A 25460-nucleotide genomic window follows, 5' to 3' on the forward strand; every position below is an offset into this window, starting at 1 on the left:
CTGAAGGTCCTGATTTGAAGAATGAATGAAGAAAGAAAGAAAGAAAAAGAAAGGGGAAAAAATAGATGAGCGTTGATATTTAATTCGTATGACAATACTTTTTATTACTGCTTTGGTTTCTATCATTCTATTCATATATTTGAATGATCTAAACAAAATCAGTGGCATTGTTCATTTCTTTGATTTAAATAAAGGAGACTTTCTAGTCCAGCTGTTTCAAGTCCATGTCTGTTCTCTATCTTCTATTTCACAGTCCTAAACCACTGGCTTTTCAAATAGGTATTTGGCTTCACATGTCTTCAGTGAAGTGACCTAATTCCAATACATTTTCAATACTTCTGGAGGGGACTAAACTAAATGAAATGCTGGCTGAGGGATGTGTGGGGCTGTAAACAAACAAAGTGCATGTAGAAATTACCTGGGGTGGCTTAGAAGATTTTAGACAGGTTCTGGTATTATAAAACATACCAGAAAGGATAAAAATGCATGTGTGTGTGCACAACCTCATCCTGATTCCATGATTACATCTTATAGGACATATGCTGCAATAGGCTATATTTTGACACTCCCAAAGGACATCTAGTTCATCTTATGTCATGCCTGTGTGATAAGCAAATAACATTCAGCATGTGAGAACCTACAGTATAATCACCCTTTCTATGGCCAGATGGGGTAAAAAGGGATGACAAATTTACTTGACTACATATGACATCGGCCTTTTGTGTCTTCCGTGCCATGAAGATTTTGGACCTCCACTGAGAGGAGGCTGACTCTATGAGGATCCTGAGGCATCTAGAGATTTACCAGCTCTAGTTGGACTAAAGAGGAGATGCCAACTCCATTTGGTCTTGAGGACAACAATCTCATTCATTCATGCATTCATTCATTCATTCATTTTCTACCACTTATCCGAACTTCTTGGGTCACGGGGAGCCTGTGCCTATCTCAGGCGTCATCGGGCATCAAGGCAGGATAGGACAACAATCTCCTAAGCAAGAAATTTGTCAGACTGTATATTTATAATCACACCCTCCAGTGTCACCCAAATGAGGACGGGTTCCCCTTTAAGTCTGGTTCCTCTCAGGGAACAGTTTCTTTCCCTAGGCAATCACCCTGATTAACAACTCGCCATAATTATATTCCCTGCTTCATAGCATAGGTACTGCATTATCAGAACTGTCAGTCATCACATCATCCATGTATGTTACACACACTACTGCTGCTGCATATTGTACAAAAAGCACAATATTGCACAATATTGTTATTTGCATTTACATATCTGATCAGTCATATATTCTGTATTCATATTTAATACTCATACTGTCTATTGTATCACATCTGCATTGCCTTGTATAGTCTGTATTGTCTTGTATAGTGTTATATATATATCTGTACTTCTGAGAGTCACAAACAGCTGGAACCAAATTCCTTGTGTGTGTCAACACACGTGGCAAATAAACCTGATTCTGATTGAATTGAATTGAATTGAATTGTTGTATTCACAGCCACTTTCTGTGGCGCCAACTCGATCACAGCCAATCAGAATCCAGTCCCGCACACACGGAGAGCAGGACTGGATTCTGATTGGCTGTGATCGAGTTGGTGCCAACTCGATCACAGCCAATCAGAATCCAGTCCTGCTCTCTCTGTATGTGCGGTTCTCCAAACCTCCCGGCGGCAGTAAAGGCGATTTTTGTCTCAAGTAGCAGCATAAACCTGTGGTAAAAAAAAGAGAAGAAAACGATAAAATATCTTACAGTCTAAAGTTTATATTGTTAGAATTTGTTTACTTTTATTCACAATGAACGTGCCGAAAAGCGGTTATCGTGTCTTCTCTGCTAACTCCACTGCAGCATGCACCGAGCTTGCTAAGAAGATTACAGAGTATGTATGCTGTTCATACACACAAACTCAATACACACACTGATTAGTTCATTAGCTAACTAAGCTTGTCAGTGAGCTAGCTAGGCCGTTATGAACAGTTAATAACCTGTCGGCTAAGTAGCTCGTCGTCGTAAAATTACTAGCCGAATAGCTAATTAGTTTAAAAGCAACAGAAGCTAGTCAAGTGTATGTTTTTATTTATTTATTTATTTATCTGTTCAGTTAAACCCTTCGTCATTCCACATTACAAAGCTAACTGCTTAAGCTAGCTAACCATTCAGCTAGGTGTCATGTTTGTTTTTATACAACACTGTGAGCTAAACAAAATATTAATGTCAGAATCAGAATTAGAATCAGGTTTTATTGGTCAAGTGTGTTGACACACAAGAAATTTGGTTCCAGCTGTTTGTGACCCTCTCAAAAGTACAGCCATAAATAACACTATGCTATACAAGACAATGCAGATGTGATACAATAGATATTATGAGTATTAAATATGAATACAGAATATATGACTGATCAGTTATGTAGATAAAGTGTGGAAAGTGCAAATAACGATATTGTGCAATATTATGCTTTTTGTACAATATGCAGCAGCAGTAGTGTGTGTAACTCAGATTAATAACTCAGATTATTTGGTTGAATGCAAACCTCCTGAATGACATTGCAGAGACACGGTACTACCATCGTCATGGTAGTGTGTGTCAGCAAGGCTTCTGTGGATCCTTTCCAACTAATGGACAACATTTGCATTGCACAAAATGTTGTACAGGGAATAATTACCTTTTAAAGTGAAGGTGTGTGCATGCGACTCATGCAAGCTCAGGAAGAAATCTGGAAGGTTTTAGCAATCTTCCCCACTCAGAGATTTTGATTGATTGATTTATTTTTTAGAAGCCTTTATTTTGTCCAATATACATTATGTGAAATTTTTACTTCGCATATCCCAAGTTTGCAGTCTGGGGCCAGAGCATAGTGTCAGCAATGATACAGCACTCCTGGAGCAGAGAGGGTTAAGGGCCTTGCTCAAGGGCCCAACAGTAGCAGCTTGGCAGTGCTGGGACTTAAACACTGATCCTTCGATTAACAACCCAGAACCGTAACTGGTTGAGACACCGCTGTTACATTGTTTGCAAATAATGCTTTTCCTAATGTTTTGAGATGAATTTAGTTGATCCTATTTGTCTAAATATAAACAGAACAGTCAATTAATCCATGACCTGATTCAGGATAAAGTAGTTAATGGTGATGAGGAATGAATGAATGAATGAAAGAATTAAATCAACAAATGCATCACACAGTGGCACACAAGCTCTCCTTTTAGTGATTATCTTAAAAATGAAACCACTTTATTCTCTTATTCTGGTTGCTGATTTTTACATTCAAATACAACAGGTGCAAATGCAGTGTGTATGCAATGCATGGTCCTCTGCAATGCCTGCACATCTCATCCTGAATATATTCCTGCCATAAAGCAGTTAATGAAGACGATAATGGAGATGCCTACGAAAGAATAAATGATCTTTTCAGGAAGATCTCAGGAATATGCTTTACAGAAAAAGCAAAATAAAATTCTCCTAACCTGCAGACCCACATGCTTGTGGATAGTATGCTTTCTTCTGATCGTGCTAGTACATCGTACATCTCCTATTCAATGATACTCAGATATTAAGACAGAGTACTGTATATAGAAATATGTATTCATCCCTAATGTATCTGTTGTAACAAACTAGTTTTCCTCTAGCCATGCTGATTTCCATGTAATTATATACAGACTATAAAATTGTACTTGATTTCTTTTTGACTCCGTAGGCGTCTTGGCGTGGAGTTGGGCAAGTCTGTTGTGTACCAGGAGGCAAATAGAGGTGAAGCCAACTCTCATTATCATACGATTTACGTATACAGGGCTTTGGCAGGTTGCCAATTTAAAAATGAATTAAGCTTTCTTCTTATTCTTAGAAATCCTTACAAAATCTGCACAATGGTATTAATTAACAAAATTTACATTACACGTTCATCCTGTTCAAAAGTTTACACCTCCTGGTCGTTAACGTTGTGTGTTGCTTTCTTAAGCATCAGTGAATGTTTGCACAATGTTTGAAAAGTGAGAATTTTATGAGGCCTCTTGTAAGGTGTATGTCAGCTCATAATACCACCTGTAAATCTAACAGTACTGAAAGGTTTTGACATTTCAGTTTCTCTTTCTGTCACAGAGACTAGAGTTGATGTAAAAGAGTCTGTTCGAGGCCAAACCATCTTTATTATCCAGACCATTCCCAGGTAAGGCACATTTTTGAGAGTCAGACATAATTCTCAAGGACTAAATGGCTGTGTAATCTGAATAAATTGTCTATTGATGTTTCGAAATGATTCATCTGTAGCATTTAGCTCTTTTACAAATAGCAGTTACGGTGAACTACTTTGATTTTATGCACCAATTTTAACTTGTACAATAGGATGAGTTCTTTACTTCACTAGGAATATAATTTGATTTATCAGTTTGTACATACGTGTGTGTTTGTGTGTTTTGCAGAGATGTTAACACCGCGATCATGGAGCTGCTCATCATGGCATATGCACTGAAGACCTCCTGCGCCAAAAACATTATTGGAGTTATCCCTTATTTTCCGTATAGCAAGCAGTGCAAGATGAGGAAGAGAGGATCCATAGTATGCAAACTTTTGGCGTCCATGCTCGCCAAAGCAGGTATCAAATAGATGTAGTGGTTACAGCTTTGTTAATAGAACCCAATGCAGTCCACAATTACATTGCAATGTTTGTTTTTCATTAGAATTACTCAGACTTTTCTCTGTTGTTTGGTCGAATCCCAAATCCTTCATCTATATCTCTATATCTACAAACCCGATTCCAAAAAAGTTGGGACACTGTACAAATTGTGAATAAAAAAGGAATGCAATAATTTACAAATCTCATAAACTTATATTTTATTCACAATAGAATATAGATAACATATCAAATGTTGAAAGTGAGATATTTTGAAATGTCATGCCAAATATCAGCTCATTTTGAATGTCATAAGAGCTACACATTCCAAAAAAGTTGGGACAGCAATAAGAGGCCGGAAAAGTTAAATGTACATATAAGGAACAGCTGGAGGACCAATTTGCAAATTATTAGGTCATTTGGGTCATGATTGGGTATAAAATGAGCTTCTCATTGTGGCAATGTCTCTCAGAAGACAAGACGGGCAGAGGATCACCAATTCCCCCATTGCTGAGGTGAAAAATAGTGGAGCAATATCAGAAAGGAGTTTCTCAGAGAAAAACTGCAAAGAGTTGGAAGTTATCATCTACAGTGCATAATATCATCCACAGAGTCAGAGAATCTGGAACAATCTTTGTGCGTAAGGGTTAAGGCTGAAAACCATACTGGATGGCCGTGATCTTCGGGCCCTTAGACGGCACTGTATCACATACAGGAATGCTACTGTTATGGAAATCACAACATAGGCTCAGGAATACTTCCAGAAAACATTGTCGGTGAACACGATCTAATGTGCCATTTGCCATTGCTGGCTAAAACTCTATAGTTCAAAAAAGAAGCCATATCTAAACACAATCCAGAAGTGAAGCCGTTTTCTCTGGGCCAAGGCAAATTTAAAACAGACTGTATTACAAAGTAAAATACACTGTGGCAAAGTGGAAAACTGTTCTGTGGTCAGACGAATCAAAATTTAATGTTCTTTTTGGAAAACTGGGACTATGTCATCCGGACTAAAGAGGACAGGGAAAACCCAAGTTGTTATAAGCGCTCAGTTCAGAAGTCTGCATCTCTGATGGTATGGGGTTGCATGAGTGCGTGTGGCATGGGCAACTTACACATCTGGAAAAGCACCATCAATGCTGAAAGGTATATCCAAGTTCTAGAACAACATACTGTATGCTCCCATCCAGACGTCGTCTCTTTCAGGGAAGACCTTGCATTTTCCAACATGACAATGCCAGACCACATACTGCATCAATTACATCATCATGGCTGCATAGAAGAAGGATCCAGGTACTGAAATGGCAGCCTGCAGTCCACATCTTTCACTCATAGAAAACATTTGGCACATCATAAAAAGGAAGATGTGACAAAGAAGACCTGAAACAGTTGAGCAACTAAAAGCCTGTATTAGACAAGAATGGGACAACGTTTCTATTCCTAAACTTGAGCAACTTGTCTCCTCAGTCCCCAGATGTTTGCAGACTGTTATAAAAAGAAGAGGGGATGCCACACAGTGGTAAACATGGACTTGTCCCAACTTTTTCGAGATGTTTTGAGGCCATGAAATTTAAAATTTCCCTTAAACTGTTACATTTCCTCAGTTTAAACATTTGATATGTCATCTATGTTGTATTCTGAATAAAATATTGACATTTGAAACTTCCACATCATTGCATTCTGTTTTTATTCACAATTCGTACAGTGTCCCAACTTTTTTGCAATCGGGTTTGAATATAGGATGCAGTATACAGTGCACTACAGTATATAGTGTAGGAAATAAGTCTTGTATACTTGAAGTCAAATAAATGTAGAGGAAACCTTTTTGTTTTAGCCTTTGGGAACGTGTGATTTGGTACTTATGTGACATTGATAACTTAAAGAGCTGAACACTCCAAAAATGGCTTGTGGTGCTCAGTGTATTATTTATTTTGTCTGCCAAAGGATTAAGGGGTTCTAGTACAAGGAATGCTAAGTTGCAACTCTAGTACTGATGTGGATAATAACAGAATTGCTGTGTAGTAACAAAATCATGCATACTAGTTTTCAGATTGAATGTATTCCTCTTTTTATTCTTATGTCGTCGTTAATCAGGTTTAACACACATCATCACTATGGACCTGCATCAGAAGGAGATCCAGGGTTTCTTCACTTTCCCTGTGGATAACCTGCGTGCTTCTCCGTTCCTATTACAGTACATTCAAGAAGAGGTAAATTCACTTTAGGGCTTTTATCACTTGAAATCCTTAACCCTGGCTTATTCTAAACCTAGGGTTAACTATTTCACTATAAAGTTTCACACTGCTTATACTTTACCCAGGTTAACAATTAATCCTGCGTATTCGTAATCTGACCTACATTCCCAAACTCCGTGTTAATATCCTTGTTTGCATATGTGCTGTGTCAGCAAGCATGATTAGACCGATACAGCACATGACCAGTTTAAATAACGGCATATAACCACTTATGCTTTCCCCCAGTGAGTAGAAAAATATCGCCACCTCAATTCTCTTATATCTGTAATATCTTAACACTGCATTGTTTCCACACTGTACAATGCAGGGTTCACTACGCACAAGCCGTGCTAACTCTGCTTCTGATCAGGGTTTCATAAACCTGCATACAAAGTGGTGCTTCAAACCCAGGGTTAAGTGCAGTGTGAAAAGTGCTTTTGAGTGTAATTCCTCATACCAGCCAACGTGCACCTAAATAAGCCATGGCTATTTTAAAAAATTGATGATATATGTATTTTCCTTCAGGTCCCTGATTACAGAAATGCCATTATTGTTGCAAAGTCTCCATCTGCTGCAAAAAGGTATCTTTACTGTCTCTAGTCCGACCTGTAAATGATCAAAATGTATTTGTAATATGTGTTGCATGCCGTTTATTCTGTTTGAATGTCTTTGTTTTATCACACACAACTTTATTTTCATGTACAATCAGCCATAACATAAAAACCACTGACAGCTGAAGTGACTAACCTCGATTATCTCGTTACACCTGAGAAGGAGCGGGGTATAATATTAGTCAGCAACTGAACAGTCTGTTCTCAAAGTTGTGTCGGAAGCAGGAAAAATGGGCAAGCATAATGATATAAGCCACTGTGACAAGGGCTGAAGTTTGATTACGAGATAAAGTTCAGCAATGGCTTGAGGAACATGGTGAAGAGTTCAAATCATGTTAACTCAGCCTCTATATTCCCCAAACCAAAAATTAAGCCTCTGTGGGATGAGCTGGACAAACAAGTCTGATCTATGGAGGCTTATAGATCTGCTGCTAACTTTTTTGTCCCAGATACAACAGCACACCTTCAGAGGTCTTGTGGAATTCATGGCTTGACATATTCAAGCTGATTTGGTTTCATCAAAAATATACACAGTACTAATCAGGCGGTTTTAATGTTATGGCTGTTTGCTGTATGTTACAGACATCATTGTCTGCATTGTTGTCTTTTTTTATTTTTTTTTACCTAAAACCTGTATGCAAACATCTGGAACCTGAGTGATACTTAAAGATGCAGTCTTATTTATATCTGTACTAAACAAGATAAACATACTTGGCTACCTGGAAGCAAATTATATTGCTGTAAATTCAAGCCTGTGTGGATGGATGTCCAGTGTTACTGCTTAAGATGAACGTGTGCTTGAACAGCCAAGCCTTTTAATGATGTTTGTTCATGGACTTTGAGATGTCTTTAGAGTCCCAATAGGATCTACAATAATTTAGGTTTTCTCGTATTATAACCAATATTCTGTGTCTTTTTGTCAGTTCAACAGTTTCTGTGCTAATATGAACAGAAAAAAACAGGTTTAATTGATATTTGTAAAATAATAGCACATTATATTAGGAAACCTTGAAGGAATGCCATTAGGTTTTCTTTTAATTATTGAATTTTCTTTTAATTATTGCATAAGGGTGGTTCAAAGCTCTTTATGCTCAAGTACATTTAAATTGAACATTTCGCTTTTCCAGAACTGTTATTATCTGCACATTTGTTCAGAGATCTTTCTTTCTGTATGTCATGGTCACAGGGCTCAATCATATGCGGAGAGGCTGCGTCTGGGCCTGGCTGTAATTCACGGAGAGCCTCAGTGCTCCGAATCGGACATGGCAGACGGACGACACTCTCCTCCTTGTGTGCGCAACACTTCAGGCCACCCAGGCCTTGAGCTGCCATGTAAGACTCACCAGTACAGACAAATAAACCCTCTCAGAGCAACACAATTATTCAAGGCCTTAGCACAGATGGCTTTGCCCAAAAGACTATTAGCAGAGCCGCCACTTAAATATATAGATGCTTTCTCTGCAGTAAGGGAGGAGGGGTGGTAATAAGGGCCAAATCTTCATACTAACTTCTAAAGCACTCTCCCGCACGGCTTTGCATTATTTAAATTTAAAGCACATGTCATCATCTAATTCCTTTCAATGATTGGAAATGTTCAAAACTGAGTGTTGTAACTGGTTGACAGTCTTTTGGGACTACTGTTTTGTCAGTTTTGTACAATTATTATTTCTTAACAGTTAATTCTGTTTCATTTGTGCTTGTTGTATATATGTCATGTGGACTTGGACAATTCTCAGAGGGACCTCTAAGAGATACTCTGTCAGCATTTATAGATGTTTTGCACTAGTCCATATAACATACAATTTATGAAAGAAGGAAAAGAGAATGCTGTATTCTGATGACTTAGTCAGAAAACATTCAAATTTACACCAACAGCAGTGAATAATACCGATCTAAAGTAGCCTAGCTCATTTCTGAGTGGTTTCTGAGGATTTTTGAAGTCTCGCTTTCATCTTTCTGTGTTTTATGAGCTGTCTGTGTGGACATTATTTAATGTGGTGTTTATTTGTTGATAATAGGCAAGCAACAAGCTCCGTTCCCAGGCATAGAGCTTCCAAGTACGATGGTTAACTCTCTCTTGCTTCTGATCACAACAGTGACCACACTGAAATGGTTCCTCTGTGCATGCATGCAGTAACTGAGGGCTCTCAATACCTGCAGCCAAAAGCATTCTGTGCTCTTTCCATGCATAGCTATGATAATGATCAATTTCCATCATTGTATTAAGAACGATCAAGGTTTCTTAGCTATTCAGATCTCTTTGATGTTGCATTGTCTCATGCACCATTTTTGTAGTCAGTTCCATGCACCATTTTGCCCAGTCATCACAAATCTCACAGTTTGAGTTGATGTGTAATGTGCTGACTTTATTTTTGCACTTATTTCTGAATACTGTAAGTAGAAACAGGTGTATACATTTCAGAGTGCTTCCTGTCAGGATTGAGAAACCTCAAATGAAGTGATTCATTTAAAAATCTTTCGGAATCATCATCCCTTTGAACGACTGGAACCATTTAATGCTTGATACATATATCGGGCATTAAAATCTTTGGGTTTGATTTGGCCTAAATATTGCTAATCAACACGTCATGCCTGCTTGTGGAGAACTCTGTAGTTTAGATGTTTAGACTAGTTGTTTTCTAGCTGCTTGAAACCAAGACCTCTGCAAGGCCTTGGAAACACATGACCTTGAGGAAAAGAACGACAGATAACAAATAGTCTGATAGTACAAATAAAAGGCTATGGTTAAGGTTCTGAATTTTTATAAGGAAGGACATAAAATTCTATAAAATTTTATATAGAGAATAAGTACAAGTAACTGATCTTTATTTATTTTTTTCCTAGATGATCTGACAATAGCATGGCTGCATGGATTAAAATTAGAGCACTTTACATTTAACTGTTAAAGAAAAGGCTATTTTCTTCTTTACAGACTCACAAATTAATATAGCTTTAAGTAAATGACTGTATTTTGCCTTGCTAGTTTAAAGGCATGTGTTGATGGCATGTTTAACCTTTTTTTTACTCGCTCCACTCCATGCAGACTGTCCCTGTGTGTTGAACCTAATTGAGGTGTGCAAGTGTGTTTGTTTGTTGTCTTTTCTTATGCCTTTTCTCTGACAGAAGGCTTGAATATACATAATAACGGCCCTGCAGTATTGACCGGCCCTTGAATTTCAGTAGTCCCAGCCAGGTGTGCTGGCTTTGAGTAACAAATTCTAGGTGTTTCTATTGCAACTGATATGCACAGACTTTTGTGTATAAGTCTCTTGGACAAATTCTTCTTCATGATTGGACAAAAAAACATTTGTTTTTGATTTCTGCATGGCATGTGCTGCAATGAGTTTGCGGTTACTATTGTAGCCAGAATTGTAGGTGGGGTAAAATGGGACCCATCAAAGAAAAAAAACCAGTAGTGAGGCACTATGAGCTAACTAAGGTTTGCATAGTTCCTCACACGAAGTTGATTATTCGACGACAGCAACACGTACTGAAGCATTTAATTCTTTTTTATACCACAGCAATTTGAATTTGAACAATTACAAAATGATTATTCTTTAATTCATGTTTTTTCTTTACATTTATAGTTGTGGAACATCCATGAGATGAGTTAGTACATTATAGTAGCTATAGATTATAAATTTATTGTCATTAATAAGACCAGAAAAGACAAAATGTGATACTGTTTGTAATGTTGCTGTGAAACTACACATCGGTGTCTTCTGTTTTTAAGATGTTCCTGAGGCAGAAAACTGCTGACTCACAAGACTCCTTTGCTGAATACTAACTGAAGGTCTTCTTAAAGCAACTTGTTTATTATTAGCCTTTATAATAGAATATGTGGAGCAACCTCACATACAAGTCCCTGTGAATGAACTGTTTCTATCCTTGTATTTCAGTCACTGTTATTCTGTTGCCCTTGTCATTTTGGGACTGAATTTCTGGCTTTGCTGTACAAGAAAAACACTCACCTTAAAGTCGGGCATCAACCACAATTTGACTTTCCTCCGTGGGGGTTACCACTGTCAAGGCATACACAAATTTACATGTAAATCCTGTTCACAAAATGACCGCAAGGTGGCGCAAAGGGACACACTGCTTCATACAGATGCTGTGTTCATTAAACCACAATTAAATCCATGCTGACTGAACTGCATTTGAGCAACAATTCAATCTGATTTTCACACTGTTTGTCAGATTCATAAACCCACCATTTTACCTGAAATCCATGTCCATGCCTAAGCCGCAGTACTTCATAACAAATGTCATTAACTAAAACAATGAGGAGTTCAAATCACCATGTAATCAGGCATTAACCTTCTAAGCTCTTTCCAGCTCCTTAAATAATTAACTATTGTTATATTTATGCAAATGTGTTCTTTTAAGGCTGTCAAAAAAAAATTGTATAAAAGTAAAACAAAAAAGAAATCCCTGAAATGTTATGAATTTCTTTCCCTCAAAACATAATAAAATGAACTAAATTCAGTGGAACACCCAGTTTTTGCTGAGAGCTTCTAGGAGGCATTTTCTGATGTTGTTCATCTCGTACTGTCACTTGCTGAACTGGCTTTGAGTTCAACTCCCATTTATGGAAATTCTACCATTATGGATGAGTAGCTACTGTATGATGGAAGAGAATCAGTGGTTGATTGAAGCAAACTGTGCTCTTCTCCTTGAAATGCTGATTGCAATTAAACCGGGTTCCTTATATGTTTGTCTCATACACAACTCGCTCGCTCGCTCGCTGTTCCAGAGAGCACAGTACCTTAAAGCCTTTATTAAGTAAAGTACCCTAGAATGTTTCAGCAGGAGGATGTTGATAAGACAGGATCTGCTGCACTGCTGCTTGTTGATGTATGTAGTCAGTTTTATTGGGAAAGTATAAATGAAGATAAAATGAAATCTAATCCTCTTATCGAAGCGCACACACAATAACATTGGTGTCGTCAGTTCCGTATTCGGTCCTCAAAATGGCAGGAATTATACAGTGCGACATCATATGAAATGCAAGGATAGAAATTTGAGAAGAATGAAAATTAACATGAGCCTAACCTTGAATAATATTTATAAGGAATACCTTCTGAACGAACAGATTCAGAGATCAACAGCTCTGTGGTATAAGAAGGGCTAGTGGTAGTTAATTATAGTTTAGGCATTAGTTATGTTAGAATATTACATATGCTTGGATCCATCTTACCCGATCTACACTGACACTGAAGCCTTTTTCTTATAACGTTTAACCTCCTGTTTTAAGAATGAAAATGTAAACCTGTTGAAATCTCTTTTTCTAGTGATGATGGCCAAGGAGAAACCTCCCATCACAGTGGTGGGTGATGTTGGAGGACGCATCGCCATCATAATCGTAAGATGCACCTTTCCTTTCTCTATTATTCTTCAGAGAATTTGCTGTACTAGTGATATCAGGTGAACGCAGTATCATCAGTTGATTTTATTTCATGACCAAAGCTGAGGTGTCCGCTTTAAATATTTACAAGACAGAGCTGCCAGTTTAATAGCTACAACCACTGCACCTCTTCACATAAATGATACTTTCCTGTTAGTTGTTTGCCACATGATAGGTGTGTGGTCTTCATGAGGCAGACCAGTTCTTCGAGTATTAGTGTTTATTTTATTGTTTGAATACAATGTGCAAAACAAGTGACCGTTGAGAGATGTTATTTATGACCTGGCCTGCTACCTGTTTCTAGTTATCTTCCTGAATTTTACCCACAGTAGTTTCGGTGGTTAACCAAGATGAGTGCAGATACCCCTGCCATATATTACATGCCCATTATAAGAGCTTTTACAGTTTGTATCTGAACATTGTAGAAACTCATTGGTGCATCTCAGTCAGCTCCATATTTCAGTGTATAGATCCTGTGTTTGTGTGTGTGAAATATATTGCACTTATTATAAACCCTTATCTAGGATGACATCATAGATGATGTGGAAGACTTTGTGGCATCGGCTGAGATCCTGAAGGAGAGAGGAGCCTATAAGATTTACATCATGGCCACCCATGGCCTGCTGTCAGCCGATGCTCCACGCCTCATCGAGGAGTCTGCCATAGATGAGGTCATTTTCCTTTTTTTTTTTTAAAAAAAAAAATGGAATATATATAAACACGTTCACTTTCTCCATATAACCAAGATGCATGCTGTGTGAAGCTAAATGTAGTAACAACTAATGAACGCTATGTCCATGTCAGTTTTGGCATGGCTGTCACAGACTACCAGTTAGAGAAAATCCACCAGCGGATGCAAACTGACTAAAAACATTTCTATAAGTGTTTGTTTATATTTAGAAGCTGTTCTCGGTTCATTTTAGGTAGTTTGGGTAGTACACATTTTATTATTTTTTTTTTTTAAGTTGGTCCTAAAAGCACACCCCTTGGTTTTCCCATAATTTATTATTAAATCACAAGTAGCTAAATAGGTAGACAGGGTGATGCCAGTATCAGGATTTTGTCAGTGTCAGGATTCTAAAAGATAAAATATATCAGTATTACAGAAATCCCATTATGTTTTTGAAATGTTTTACTTTACATTTAAAATACATTTCACTAGGCCTCCACATTCATTGCCATTCTTTTACAAATTCACTGAAAATAATTAAGCACACGACACACATGAATTCAGATTGTTCACTCAAACAATGAGAAATCATTTTCTTTGTCTTGTGTTTGTTAGAACTACTTATAATGGCCAACATCCCTTTTCACACTGTCACCTCACACATTAAAGAATGAGGTGGGGGAAAGTGCCCAGGATCACAGTTTTTAACTGTAAAATTTACAGAATCACTTTCATATTATCAAGCAGCTGTTTGGAAAAATTGCAAGAAAGAAGTTTGTAAAAGTGCAGCAGCTGAACCAAGCACCATTAGAACTAAAGTTAGCATCGTGCCTTATGCTCAGATGAGACTAAAAAAAAACTAGCTGGGCATGCAGACCAAAAACAAAGTTTTTTTTCAGCATGTTTGGCCGAAAAAGCACCTGTAAAATTTGGAATTGTGTTTTTTTCTTTTCTTTTTGCTTCTTTGGGGCTGTTTTGTGCCTTGTGGTTTACTGGCTCTTGTGAAGATCACTGGTATCATTATTTCTGCTAAGTACCAGAATAGAAACCTAGTTGCTTCTAACAAGAGGTTCAAACATAACAATAGATAGTGAGCAAAACTTACTTTCAAACGAACACAGAAATTAATAAAGGAATACAAGAAAATGTACCAAATCTGTGGTCTGAATTGAAGGGAAATCCACAAACCTAAGAATATAAACAAACTTAACACATTCTGCATACAAGGCTGGACAGACCAAGAGCCTTCTCCAAGAGTCTGCAACCTTGTTAGACATTTACAGGAAGAGACTTGGCATTGTTACTTGAATCAGAATAGTCATCACAACACAACTGCTTGGTTCTGTAGGTTTGAGGTCCTGTATACGAGTTTATACACTTATAACGCAATTTTCCATGAAGGATGGTAATAATCCTGTGGACTGCTACTTTATTTACAGGTGGTGGTGACGAATACCGTCCCACACGAGGTGCAGAAGCTGCAGTGCCCCAAGATCAAGACTGTGGATGTGAGCATGATCCTTGCCGAAGCCATTCGTCGCATTCACAACGGCGAGTCCATGGCTTACCTGTTCCGCAACATCACTGTAGACGATTAGACTGAGCTGTGACCTCACTGCGGAAGGAACGTCTATACTTTCTCCTGGAAGTGGCAGGTTTTCTTTAAAAACAATAATTTAATCCAAGAATATTATTTTATTTAAATCTATATGAAACTAATCGTTTAAGGCAAGGTTAAATACAACCATTAAGTTACGTTCATTTTAGGAACTGACAGTAACTGTTGCTGTTATACATTTGCACTATTAGAAGTGATACTACAGCACCTGATACATATGCATACGAGTTTTAAAGCTTACTGAAGTAGCCTGCCAGCTAAAGGCATTCAGTCAGAACTGATTACAGAACTGATAACAAACAAATTTTGTTTCAGAAAGTAAAAAAAAAAGAATGCTTGAGCCAATATGACTTAAAAAATGTAAACCTAAAACTTGCATGTCTTTGTGTCTAAGCCATGCGGTTTCCGTCATGTCATTGTTGTGTACTGTACCTATACTTTGCGACTTGTGCACATTTTTCATTTGACTGATTACAGAGTTGCTACGGTTCATTTCTCTACCGTTCAGCTCTTTCCACGCATTTACTTTTCACAGTGTTCTTTGCAACATCTCCCCATCACTTCCACTTCCTGTTCGTAGCTTATTCCTGTTGTGTGGCATTCAGACAGGTGGTGAGTGAGTGTGACTCTGTGAGAGCGACAGCAGTTGCTTTGGCAACCATATTCAAAGTTATTTCCTTGTTATTCTTTTGTATCTGCTGGCTTTCAGCTCATCTGGGCTGCAGTCCAACTATTCAAAATGGATTTCTTTTTTCCTTTTTCTTTTTGTGAAATTATTTCACTGAAGTTGATTTATTACCATATTTTTGTAAATAAAGAAAAGGGTTGAATTTTTAGAGCTTCACTGTGTCTTTATTGATATAAATATGAATCATAAACATAAAATCATGAATGATTACTTTGAAATACAAGATCTGCTACAAGATCTGCTATAAAATATACTCAACCCACAAAGAAATCATATACCGGTACAAAATAATCAGTCACCATGAACAGATTCACAGATCACATTCCTCATTCATTCTGTCTCCAGTACTGCATCAATAGCTTAGTATAAAATACTGATTTTTTTTGTTGTGTAAACTGGCCACTAAAAGGATCTCGTTATATGATTTAGTCACGGACCCTTTACTTGCTCAAAACTCCTCAGGGTAACTCTGGGGACACTGAGGAGCTTAGACCAAGTCAAGGGGCAAAGACATCAGCTGGGATATATTTTTCAGGATGAATCTCTTTTTAACTCTTCATTCCTTAACACATAGTTAGGCTCAGCATGCAGTTATAAAAGTCTGATGTATTAGGTAAGAAGTGGTCAAGCTTTACAACAGTCCTGTTTTTCATAAAAGCTCCTTAAAAGTATTAAAGAGTTACAACAAAACGTTCATATTCTCGCTAAACCCTTACCTGCGTGTGGTAGGCTCAAGCAGTCTGGGTGTCAAATGCAAAAACTGACCCAGGTGAACCAGATACGGAGCTGTGTGTGTGTTTTAACCAGACTTTTAAGAGGAAGTACAGCGCTGACATTAATATTACTTCCCGTTTCAGCTCAGGGGAACAATACACCTTGTCTCAGAAAGAGGAAATGTGTGGATGCGTGTAACTGTCTGTGCTGTATGAACTAGGTGTAGGTGTAAAGAATGATATGACAATACATAGTGTGGAAAGACTTCTCGGTCAGTCTGTGTGTATTTCTGGGTCCGACTGCTTAGTCACGGACGTGATATAGTGCTGCTTTAGTGAGCACATGAAAGCAGTAGTGTATACTATCTCCACGTTGCTAAGGAAACTGGTATATGAATAACAATGACATAGACGTACTAAATCTATCGGTCTGACTTGTTTGTGAGTCTGAATTCATTTAACATGATTAAACTTTACAGAGTCTGGTGTAAAAAAAGAAATTCAGGACAACAGGAATTCACTGACATTATTATTGTTATTATTATTATTTTTTATTTTCTTCCAAAAGACCATTCTGTATAAGGGGCAGTAGGAACCAAGTAACATCAAAATACAAATAGGAGAACAGAAAGTTGGCATTTGGTTAACAAACTATGCCCTTCCCTGTCATTTTATTTCTGCTTTGACTAAATAATCAGGGCCTAATGCTTATGTCTTTTCTACTCCACTAGATGGTAGTAGATTGCTAGATGATCCCTTCTCTAAAGCTTTCACTATTCAACAACTATGAAAATCTCTGTTATCACTAGAACTTTCTCCCCTTTCTGTTATAAATATGATAACGACATGTAGAGACTTTAAATGTGAAATCTCTACATGTTTAGTGTTTGGAGTGATTTCAGACAGTCAGTCTGTTTATTTGGTTATAATGTCGATGTACGATACTTTGGTAATGCTAAAATTTTTTTTAACATTGCTATTAAATATATACACATTTATGGATGCATTCTATCGAATTGAGAGAATAAACTCTCCCGTAAGTACATATACATTGTTAGTATGAAGTGTTTTCAGTGGTGCTTCATTGTTTAAGTCATCAGTCATACAGCTGAGCATTTAAATATTTATTTTTTATACTGTAACAAAACATAAAAAAAAAAAAAATGTGTGACATAATTAACTAGGATATCAAAACTACACAGGTTTTGTTACATTCATTATTTTTTCTTTTCTTACAAGAACCGATTCTCAGTACTGTTGCAATGATAAATTAATACACACTTTAAACAAGCAACCTGCAAAACAAAATGGATTCAAATGGATTTTATGTTTACAGTCCACATAACTTGGTTCTAGTCTTTTACTGTCTTGTCTGCCACTGTCTTGTCTTGAGTTTGACAGTGAGCTTTCATCAGAGTTCAGTGCAACTTAGGGTTGGAAAGATTTCATCCCTATTTCCATATTCTATTCATAATTTGAGGATTGAGTTTTTTTCTTTATTTCCCCTTCCCTTCTTATCAGCACTTTCCATCTTTGTTCATGGTCAGTACTGAGATGATCACAATGTTTAAAAGGGTTAAAATGCTGCAGAGAGTTTCCTGTGAACTTTAGGACATGGTGCAGCTGTTGGTCTTGTTCATGGGTGGACGTGCTCCTGCGTTCTTGGGGAAGGTCTCTCGGCGACGCCTCAGTGCGGGGCTCAGTCGGCTTGGCACGTTGGCCTGTTGCAGCAGCTCTCTGAACACCTCCAGCACGTTGTCGTTCTCTTTTGCCGAGGCTTCCAGGAAGCAGTTGTTCCAATCCAGCTCCATGGTGGCAGCAACGTCCTCTGAGTTTACCCTTCTGTCACCTTTACAGTCTGTTTTGTTCCCCACCACCACCACTGGTGTGAACTTGTCCTCCTTGATCTCCAGGATCTCCTTGTGCAGACTCTTGACGGCTTCCAGTGACTCGGGGTCATCCACGGAATATACCAGAGCGAAGACATCACCGGTCTGAATGGAGAGCTTGCGCATAGCTGGGAACGAGTAGCTGCCGCTCGTATCCATGATGTGCACAGTCACCTTGATGCCAGCCACCTCGTACTCCATGCTGTGGAGTTCCTCCACGGTGCGCCGGTGCTTCGGTTCGAACCGATCCTGCAAAAAGCGCTGGATTAGAGCTGTTTTTCCCACGCCGGCGGCTCCCATGAACACCAGACGTACTTCTTTCTTTTCCTTTACGTCCAGAGACATGCTTTCTGAATTCTGCTCTGATCTTAACGGACTGGATAGTTCCTGTAAGAATTTAGTTTGAACCTCATCAACGTTGAAATAAGCTTTAGAACCTTTTAGAGCTCTTCACAAAACTCAGTTTAGCAGGTGCTGCTAAATGAAACACACACTGAGATGTGCTGCAGAAATGCATGGCATACAGCTGACAGGTGCTTCTGTGTCTGTGGGTGTCTGTGTGGTCTATTTATAGGTTTTCTCAATCACGGTTTTCTGCTCCTCCTGAGCTCTCCTCCAATTGCTTTACAGCAGTCGTCCGTATCATTTACTCTGTGACCAATTGAGGAGAAGTATGCAAATGAGAAATGTTATGAATATGATCAAATCAGAAGTGGTTGGAGTGAAAAGCTCTAGATTTTCTGTTTTGGTGCTTCAGATTCTGTATTTAATGAAGTGCCTGTGCCATTATATACGATTTGAAGAAAACATTTTAGTTACACTTTACTTATTATTGTGTATATGGATATCTTCTTTTTGAATTTGCACATGACAATCTGTTAGGTCCTGATAGGTACTTTAAAAAAAAAAAAAGATAATTACATAGTTTTGGATTACCTTTGATTAAAAATAAAAGTTAAAAGTGAGCGTATTCGAGCCTAGGGTTTGTGTCACAGAATATCAGGTTTTAATCTACCAGGTTCAAGATGAATGAGAGTTGAACCATTTGAACTAGAAGCTACATTTCATAAAATGACTGACAGTATTATGACAAAAAAAGACAGTATCCTCCTTGAAAATTTAGAAAGAGTGAGGAATTATGGCATGACGACACTAAAGGTAGCTGCATTTGATAGAAATTAATGGGCTTCAATAGATTACAATAGTTAACTAGATTCATGTAATTCTTATATAATATGTTCTGTAGAGCTTAAAAGAACCATTTAAGCTTTATACTTGAGACTAACGTACGTGTGTGTGTGTGTGTGTGTGTGTGTGTGTGTGTGTGTGTGTGTGTGTGTGTGTGTGAGAGAGAGAGAGAGAGAGAGAGAGAGAGAGAGAGAGAGAGAGAGAGAGAGAGAGAGAGAGAGAGAGAGAGAGAGCGAACAGTCTTATTTGGAAAAGTAAGTTTTTACTGGAATATTTTAGTTCATATTTAAATTTATTGTACCTTAAAGATCACCACTTGGAAATTTAGCTCTCAAACATTCAAGCTCAAAAAGTTTAGGATCAATTGAATGGGACTCACACTTTGTCTGACCCTGATGCTTTTTTTTTTTTTGTAAAGCACTGGCATAGTTTTAAAGAAAACACATCTCTTGTCCACTTGAATGAGTTTTTTGGAGGAAACTCAGAAATGGTCTTGATCTCCTTCTGGCATTTGGCCTCAAATAAAATCTTGTCATGTAAGTTCCTGTTTGAAGCATCACAGTGTACGGAAGATAGAAGAACCGATTCAGAAGATATTTTTTTTCATATTTGTTTTCATGTTGAAGAGTTTTTTATTCATTCTCTAATTAGGTCAGCTCATTAGTAAACAATTGTAAGCAAACGTGTTGTTGTTGTTGTGGAACGTGTATCCACTGGATTCCTAGTCAGATGTATTTTTTAAGCCAGGCTTACATTATGATGAGAGAAATCTGACTTGTCCAGGTCAAATACTGATGAGATACTTGTTGGTAAGTGATTCTTGGTGGTGGTTTTAGTGTTTTGTTTAGACTGGACAATATGATGGAAAAGACAGTTGAGAGCAATTATTGAAAATGACAGCAGTGGAGCATTGCTTGTTAGCAGTGTTTTTCACACAGCCAGATTCTTGTGTGAGTCATTGCTAAAGTAGGCTCTATACCGCCTTACACACACACACACACACACACACACACACACACACACACACACACACACACACACACACACACACACACACACACACACACTCTGTACTGTCTCTGAATACTTCAATCATATCTGGTCAGAAAGCTTTAACTGAATTGATAATAAGCCCTTTTCTCTTGCCAAAAGCCAGGTTGCCCATTTTCCTGCATTTCTCTTCCTTTGACTCAGTTTCTCTTTGGTCTCTGAAGCGAAATTAAATTTAAAATTATTTTTATATATGTTTTTTAATAATGTTTGTTTCTCTAGGGATGCCTAGATGCTTGTATTGGGTATCTGTCCAATTCCCTTCTTACTTATCCATACACATACTGGTTTAAAAAAACAACAACACTCGGATAAAACTATAATAATATGACACATCATTTGGGGTGGTTTCACTTTATATGATGGCCAAAAAGGTAATCCAAAACTCTAATATGACATTATGATCTGCAGGAAGGTTTAGCAAAGGAATTAGCTTAGGAATGTCGGTGATTGAATGGAAGGATAGCTTGCTCTAAAATGATCTGCATGGAAATGTCATCAGAAGGAAACTTTAATGATTTCAACCAAAAAAATCAGCATCTTCTGTATGCAAAACAATATCTCTATAAGCCAGATGCATTTTAAAAACAAGTGCTGTGAAGTCATTAAAAAAAAAATCTTATAAATAGCATAGAGATCAATTTCTGTGATTTATTTTTTTTTTGGCAGGGAAGTGGATCTATTATGCTTTGGCCTTTAATTGGCAGACACTGGTACAGGAACCATTGCACACACAGACAGAATAAAGGATCCCATTTAATATGAGCAAATTTCTGGAAGCAAATATGCTTTTGTAATGGCTCTTACAGACCACTGACTTAAACATTATTTGTTCTTGTGGGTGCATATGCAAGATGGCCCTTGAATATCTCAGTACTAAAAAGACTCACTGGCTTCAAAAACCTTTAAAAACCATGATATCTTTCCAAAAGTGCTGTTACTTAGTACTGGCTTTAGTAGGGAGTCCAAATATTTGCACATGCCACAATATATTTTTTTTGTAATTGCATGAAATACAAAAGTGACTGCGTTACTTTTTGAACATTTTATATGTTTTCTTTCTTTTCATACGGGTGTCTAATGAACAGAAAATGTTGTTTGGTGCTTTATTTAAATGTTGTTCGGTTAGCTTTATTTATTTAGCTTTATTTATGTATGATGGAACAGAAACACATCCTTTTTTTTACCAGGATATAACAGACCCTGAATTCTGAAAACAGAATTATCTTCCTATAACGTAATAGTCTTTAACTGAGAGCCATATGGACATCCTTCCTATTCAGTTTAAAGCGTTTATAATGTGTAGGGAATATTTAATAATGATGTCATTATATTAATACTAGTAAAAAAGAAAAACAGATTAGATTAATATGAGGTATTAAATGAATTAGAATACGTAATAGTATAAAAAGAGGTAGAACAGTTCATCTCTAGGCTCTGATCTGTAGCTGTGGTTATTTTCTGTGCAGTTTTCATTTTCCTTTGGGTTCACTGGTATCCTTTTACCTTCCAAAAACATGCCAGTGGTCTAAATGGTAAATGATTGTGCGAATATCTTAGTAGGAACAAAATGTTCCCATGTGAATAAGAGTATGTGGCAATTTTGACATTGTGGGGATATTTGGCTGGTTCCCAAATGCAAACTGCCTTTTGTACATAAACTGCTGCAAGAAACTATTCAATGAAACTAGGTCATGCCACTAGATTAGCCAGTCTTTCATCATTCTCCATCCTTCTCCTCCTTGCAGCAACTTTTGACACAGTCACCCACAAGATTCTTTCCTCTTCTGTGCTCTTTCTATACAGACTATCTTTTGAGGTGATATCTGACCTGCGTTTTCATACCACTGCTATGTACAGTAGATGACGATCATCTTAACCTCTCCTTTTCTCCCTCAGACAATCTGTTTCTTCATGGCTCTCAGTCATCTCAAAATCTCTTCATCCCAGCAAAACTGAGCTTCAGTTCATATCTGGACATGAATCTTCACATCAGTATCTTGTGATACTCGGACAATCTCTCCACGGTCCTTGTCTCCTCCCAAAACTGACGCTCTCGGTTCCTTCTTTACAAAATTAAAAGGATTTGTCCTTTTAGTTTCCTTCCACTGAGATACTTGTTCAGTCCCTTATAATTTTGAGACTAAACTACTGCACCTAACTCCTGGTCTGTTTGCCACTGTGTTGCCACTGTGTTGCCACTGTGTTTCTCATTTCTCCCGCACCAGCCCATTGATATGCTTCATCCACCGGTTTTCTGTAGCTGTCCACATCTGATTTAAAACATTAAACAATTTGCTTGCTAATATAATCTGGAAATGGATCAACACCCACATACCTTAAAGCACACATCACACCCTGCCCTGCATCACACTCCCCTTGTTCTGCATTAATTCATTAACATTTACATTTACATATCTAGTGCGATGTACAAATGTGCTTTGAATTCTCTATCAGTGAATACATTAACACTGGTTCACTAGGGGACGGACTTAGGATATCATCAATCTAAAAGTCTTTTCAGAGCTTTTTTAAGTACATAATACAAACAGGTAAAATATGCATTTCACTCGTTATTTGAAGATAGCCAGTGACACAGCTGTTCGGACATCTCGGGGATGTTCTTTCCACCACCTCGGGGCCAGAACAGAAAAGAGTCTTGATAGTCTTGATGTATACTGTACCTACCTCTTACCCTGAGAGATGGTGGGACCATTCGAGCAGTACTATAAGGTTTGAGGAACTGTGGGGCAGTGCGAGGAGTGACAAGAGCTTTGAGGTAAGAGGGAGATGGTCCATTTTTGGCTTTGTAGGCAAGCATCAGTGTTTTGAATCTGATGCATCCAGCTACCAGATGCCAGTGGAGAGAGTGAGTATAGAGGGAGAAAAGGAGAGGGCCAAGTACTGAGCCCTGAGCAACACCAGTGGAGAGTCTGCATGAAGCCGATGTCATTCTCCTCTATGTTACCTGAGAGTATATGAATAATTGTCTATGAATTATCCATACAAGAATAGTAAGGCAAACTGTGTGTGTGTGTGTGTGTGTGTGTGTGTGTGTGTGTGTGTGTGTGTGTGTGTGTGTGAGGGAGAGAGAGATACACACTTTAGGGTCTACAGTGTCCCTGCCCAGGATAAAGTGATTTCTATAACAATTCAAAGCAAAACAGGCTATGCAGAGCTCTTGCAGTTATATCCTAGATCCTAGATCAATTCTCCTGAGAGAAGCACAGCCGAGGTGGTTGTTTCTAATAATAAGATTGATTTTCTTGATCGTTTAAACTCCACCTACTGTATATAGAGATCCAGCTAGTGCTGACTCCTGATCTGCCTTATGATGAGACATCACAAATCATTTCAAATGCTAGCATAAGTTCTCTTTTTTGCAATGACCCAGTTTGGGATCTTACAAAAGAACATGCTAAAATTGGATTTCTGACTTTTACAGATCACATTCGTGATTGTAGAAACTTGAAAGTCCATCTATTGATTTTTTCCTCCAGCCAGAAATAGACCATGAAAGAGCCCTGAGTCCAAATCCTTATGTTTTTGTAACAGTGATGAAGAAGAGAAAACTATTATTTTGACTTACAGATGATGGAAAATGTAAAATTAATTTAGTCCTCTTTAGTAACCATGTAACGCTAGGTTACGATGGATCTAGGGAGCATCTCAGGAACCCTTGGTATGACTGAGAAATACACCACAAATCGGATGTCTTCCATTCAGGCACAAAACTATTCACACACTCATTCATATGGTTTTGGAACATGAAGTAACTAATTTACTTACCAATGGTTTGGTGGTTGACTCAAAAACAGAGATCCTAAGATTAGGATAAAGTGGAAAATGTTATAAGGCTGTTTTGTGAATAAGGTAGAATACAGTTATTGTGAGATTTGTGTCTTGCCTAGAGTATAAACTGTACTGTACAGTATTAATCATTTTGCAACAAGTGTAAATTTAGCATGCGAAAGTAAAACATATGTGAAAGTAAAGTTCATTTGATTTCCTTATATTTGACTTAAAAACATAATGCTGTTCATATCATTTCTATGACCTTTTGACTCATGGTCTTAATGCTACCCTTATTTTTGTTAGTGGGTAAACATTGGTTTGATTTGTTGGAGTGTGAGCCAAGTTTTTCCTGGTGAGTGGGTTCAGTTGATGTCTCTGATTTGATTTAGTTGTGTTGAGAAAAGCCACATCTGGTCAGCAGCTTTACTGTAATAGCTGGCTGGGTCATAATGGCTGTGTTTACTTCCCCTCCACTCATCCCTATATGCTCCATCACCATGGAGACCACAGATAGATCTTTTCTTATCTAATTTATTGACAGAGCAAGAGTCACTTGGACACTAATGTGTGATCACCCACACACACTCATTCAGTCTCTCTCTCTCTCTCTCTCTCTCTCTCTCTCTCTCTCTCTCTCTCTCTCTCACACACACACACACACACACACACACACACACACACACACATGCAGTGTCTTTACTGTGGTATGCAATTCACTCAATACAAACTTTCACGCTGATTTGTATGATTAGATGCTCCTGATAGCTACAATAACAATTAATAATAATAATCATTTTACAATATTAATTTCAAATTTTCTAAACATTTTTTGTATTGCAGAAGACCTGTATTTCAATGTAATTCTGTAATTCTTTTCTGTAATTCAACATTCTGTAAAAAACTAGATTTGTAGCATTTTTAAATGTCGCAGTATGATTGTATTATATTTCATGTAGTATAGATTCTTGTCTGTTTATTGTAATATTATTGCA

The 25460-nt window shown here is 37.7% G+C and overlaps 2 protein-coding genes across 3 annotated transcripts; one reads left to right on the forward strand and one right to left on the reverse strand.

The window, feature by feature from the left end:
* The first annotated feature begins 1625 nt into the window (after positions 1–1625).
* On the forward strand, positions 1626–15979 carry prpsap1 (phosphoribosyl pyrophosphate synthetase-associated protein 1). 2 transcript variants are annotated; one of them, XM_047800777.1, is made up of 11 exons: positions 1626–1884; positions 3697–3749; positions 4098–4164; positions 4418–4590; positions 6703–6818; positions 7368–7423; positions 8640–8785; positions 9472–9510; positions 12745–12815; positions 13382–13528; positions 14967–15979. In XM_047800777.1, exons 1-11 carry the CDS (start codon positions 1802–1804, stop codon positions 15123–15125), a joined length of 1110 nt encoding a protein of 369 aa, XP_047656733.1. In that variant the 5' UTR covers positions 1626–1801; the 3' UTR covers positions 15126–15979. The 2 variants fall into 2 exon arrangements, with proteins under 2 accessions (XP_047656733.1, XP_026997288.1); XM_027141487.2 differs by lacking the exon at positions 9472–9510 and having other exon boundaries at positions 1627–1884.
* Positions 15980–17655: 1676 nt separating this feature from the next.
* On the reverse strand, positions 17656–18981 carry rasd4 (rasd family member 4). Its single transcript, XM_047800778.1, has one exon. The coding sequence runs from the start codon at positions 18778–18780 to the stop codon at positions 18154–18156; it is 627 nt and encodes a 208-aa protein (XP_047656734.1). The 5' UTR covers positions 18781–18981; the 3' UTR covers positions 17656–18153.
* Positions 18982–25460: the final 6479 nt, after the last annotated feature.

Source organism: Tachysurus fulvidraco, chromosome 15, assembly GCF_022655615.1.
Source record: "Tachysurus fulvidraco isolate hzauxx_2018 chromosome 15, HZAU_PFXX_2.0, whole genome shotgun sequence".
Taxonomy (NCBI): Eukaryota; Metazoa; Chordata; class Actinopteri; order Siluriformes; family Bagridae; genus Tachysurus; species Tachysurus fulvidraco.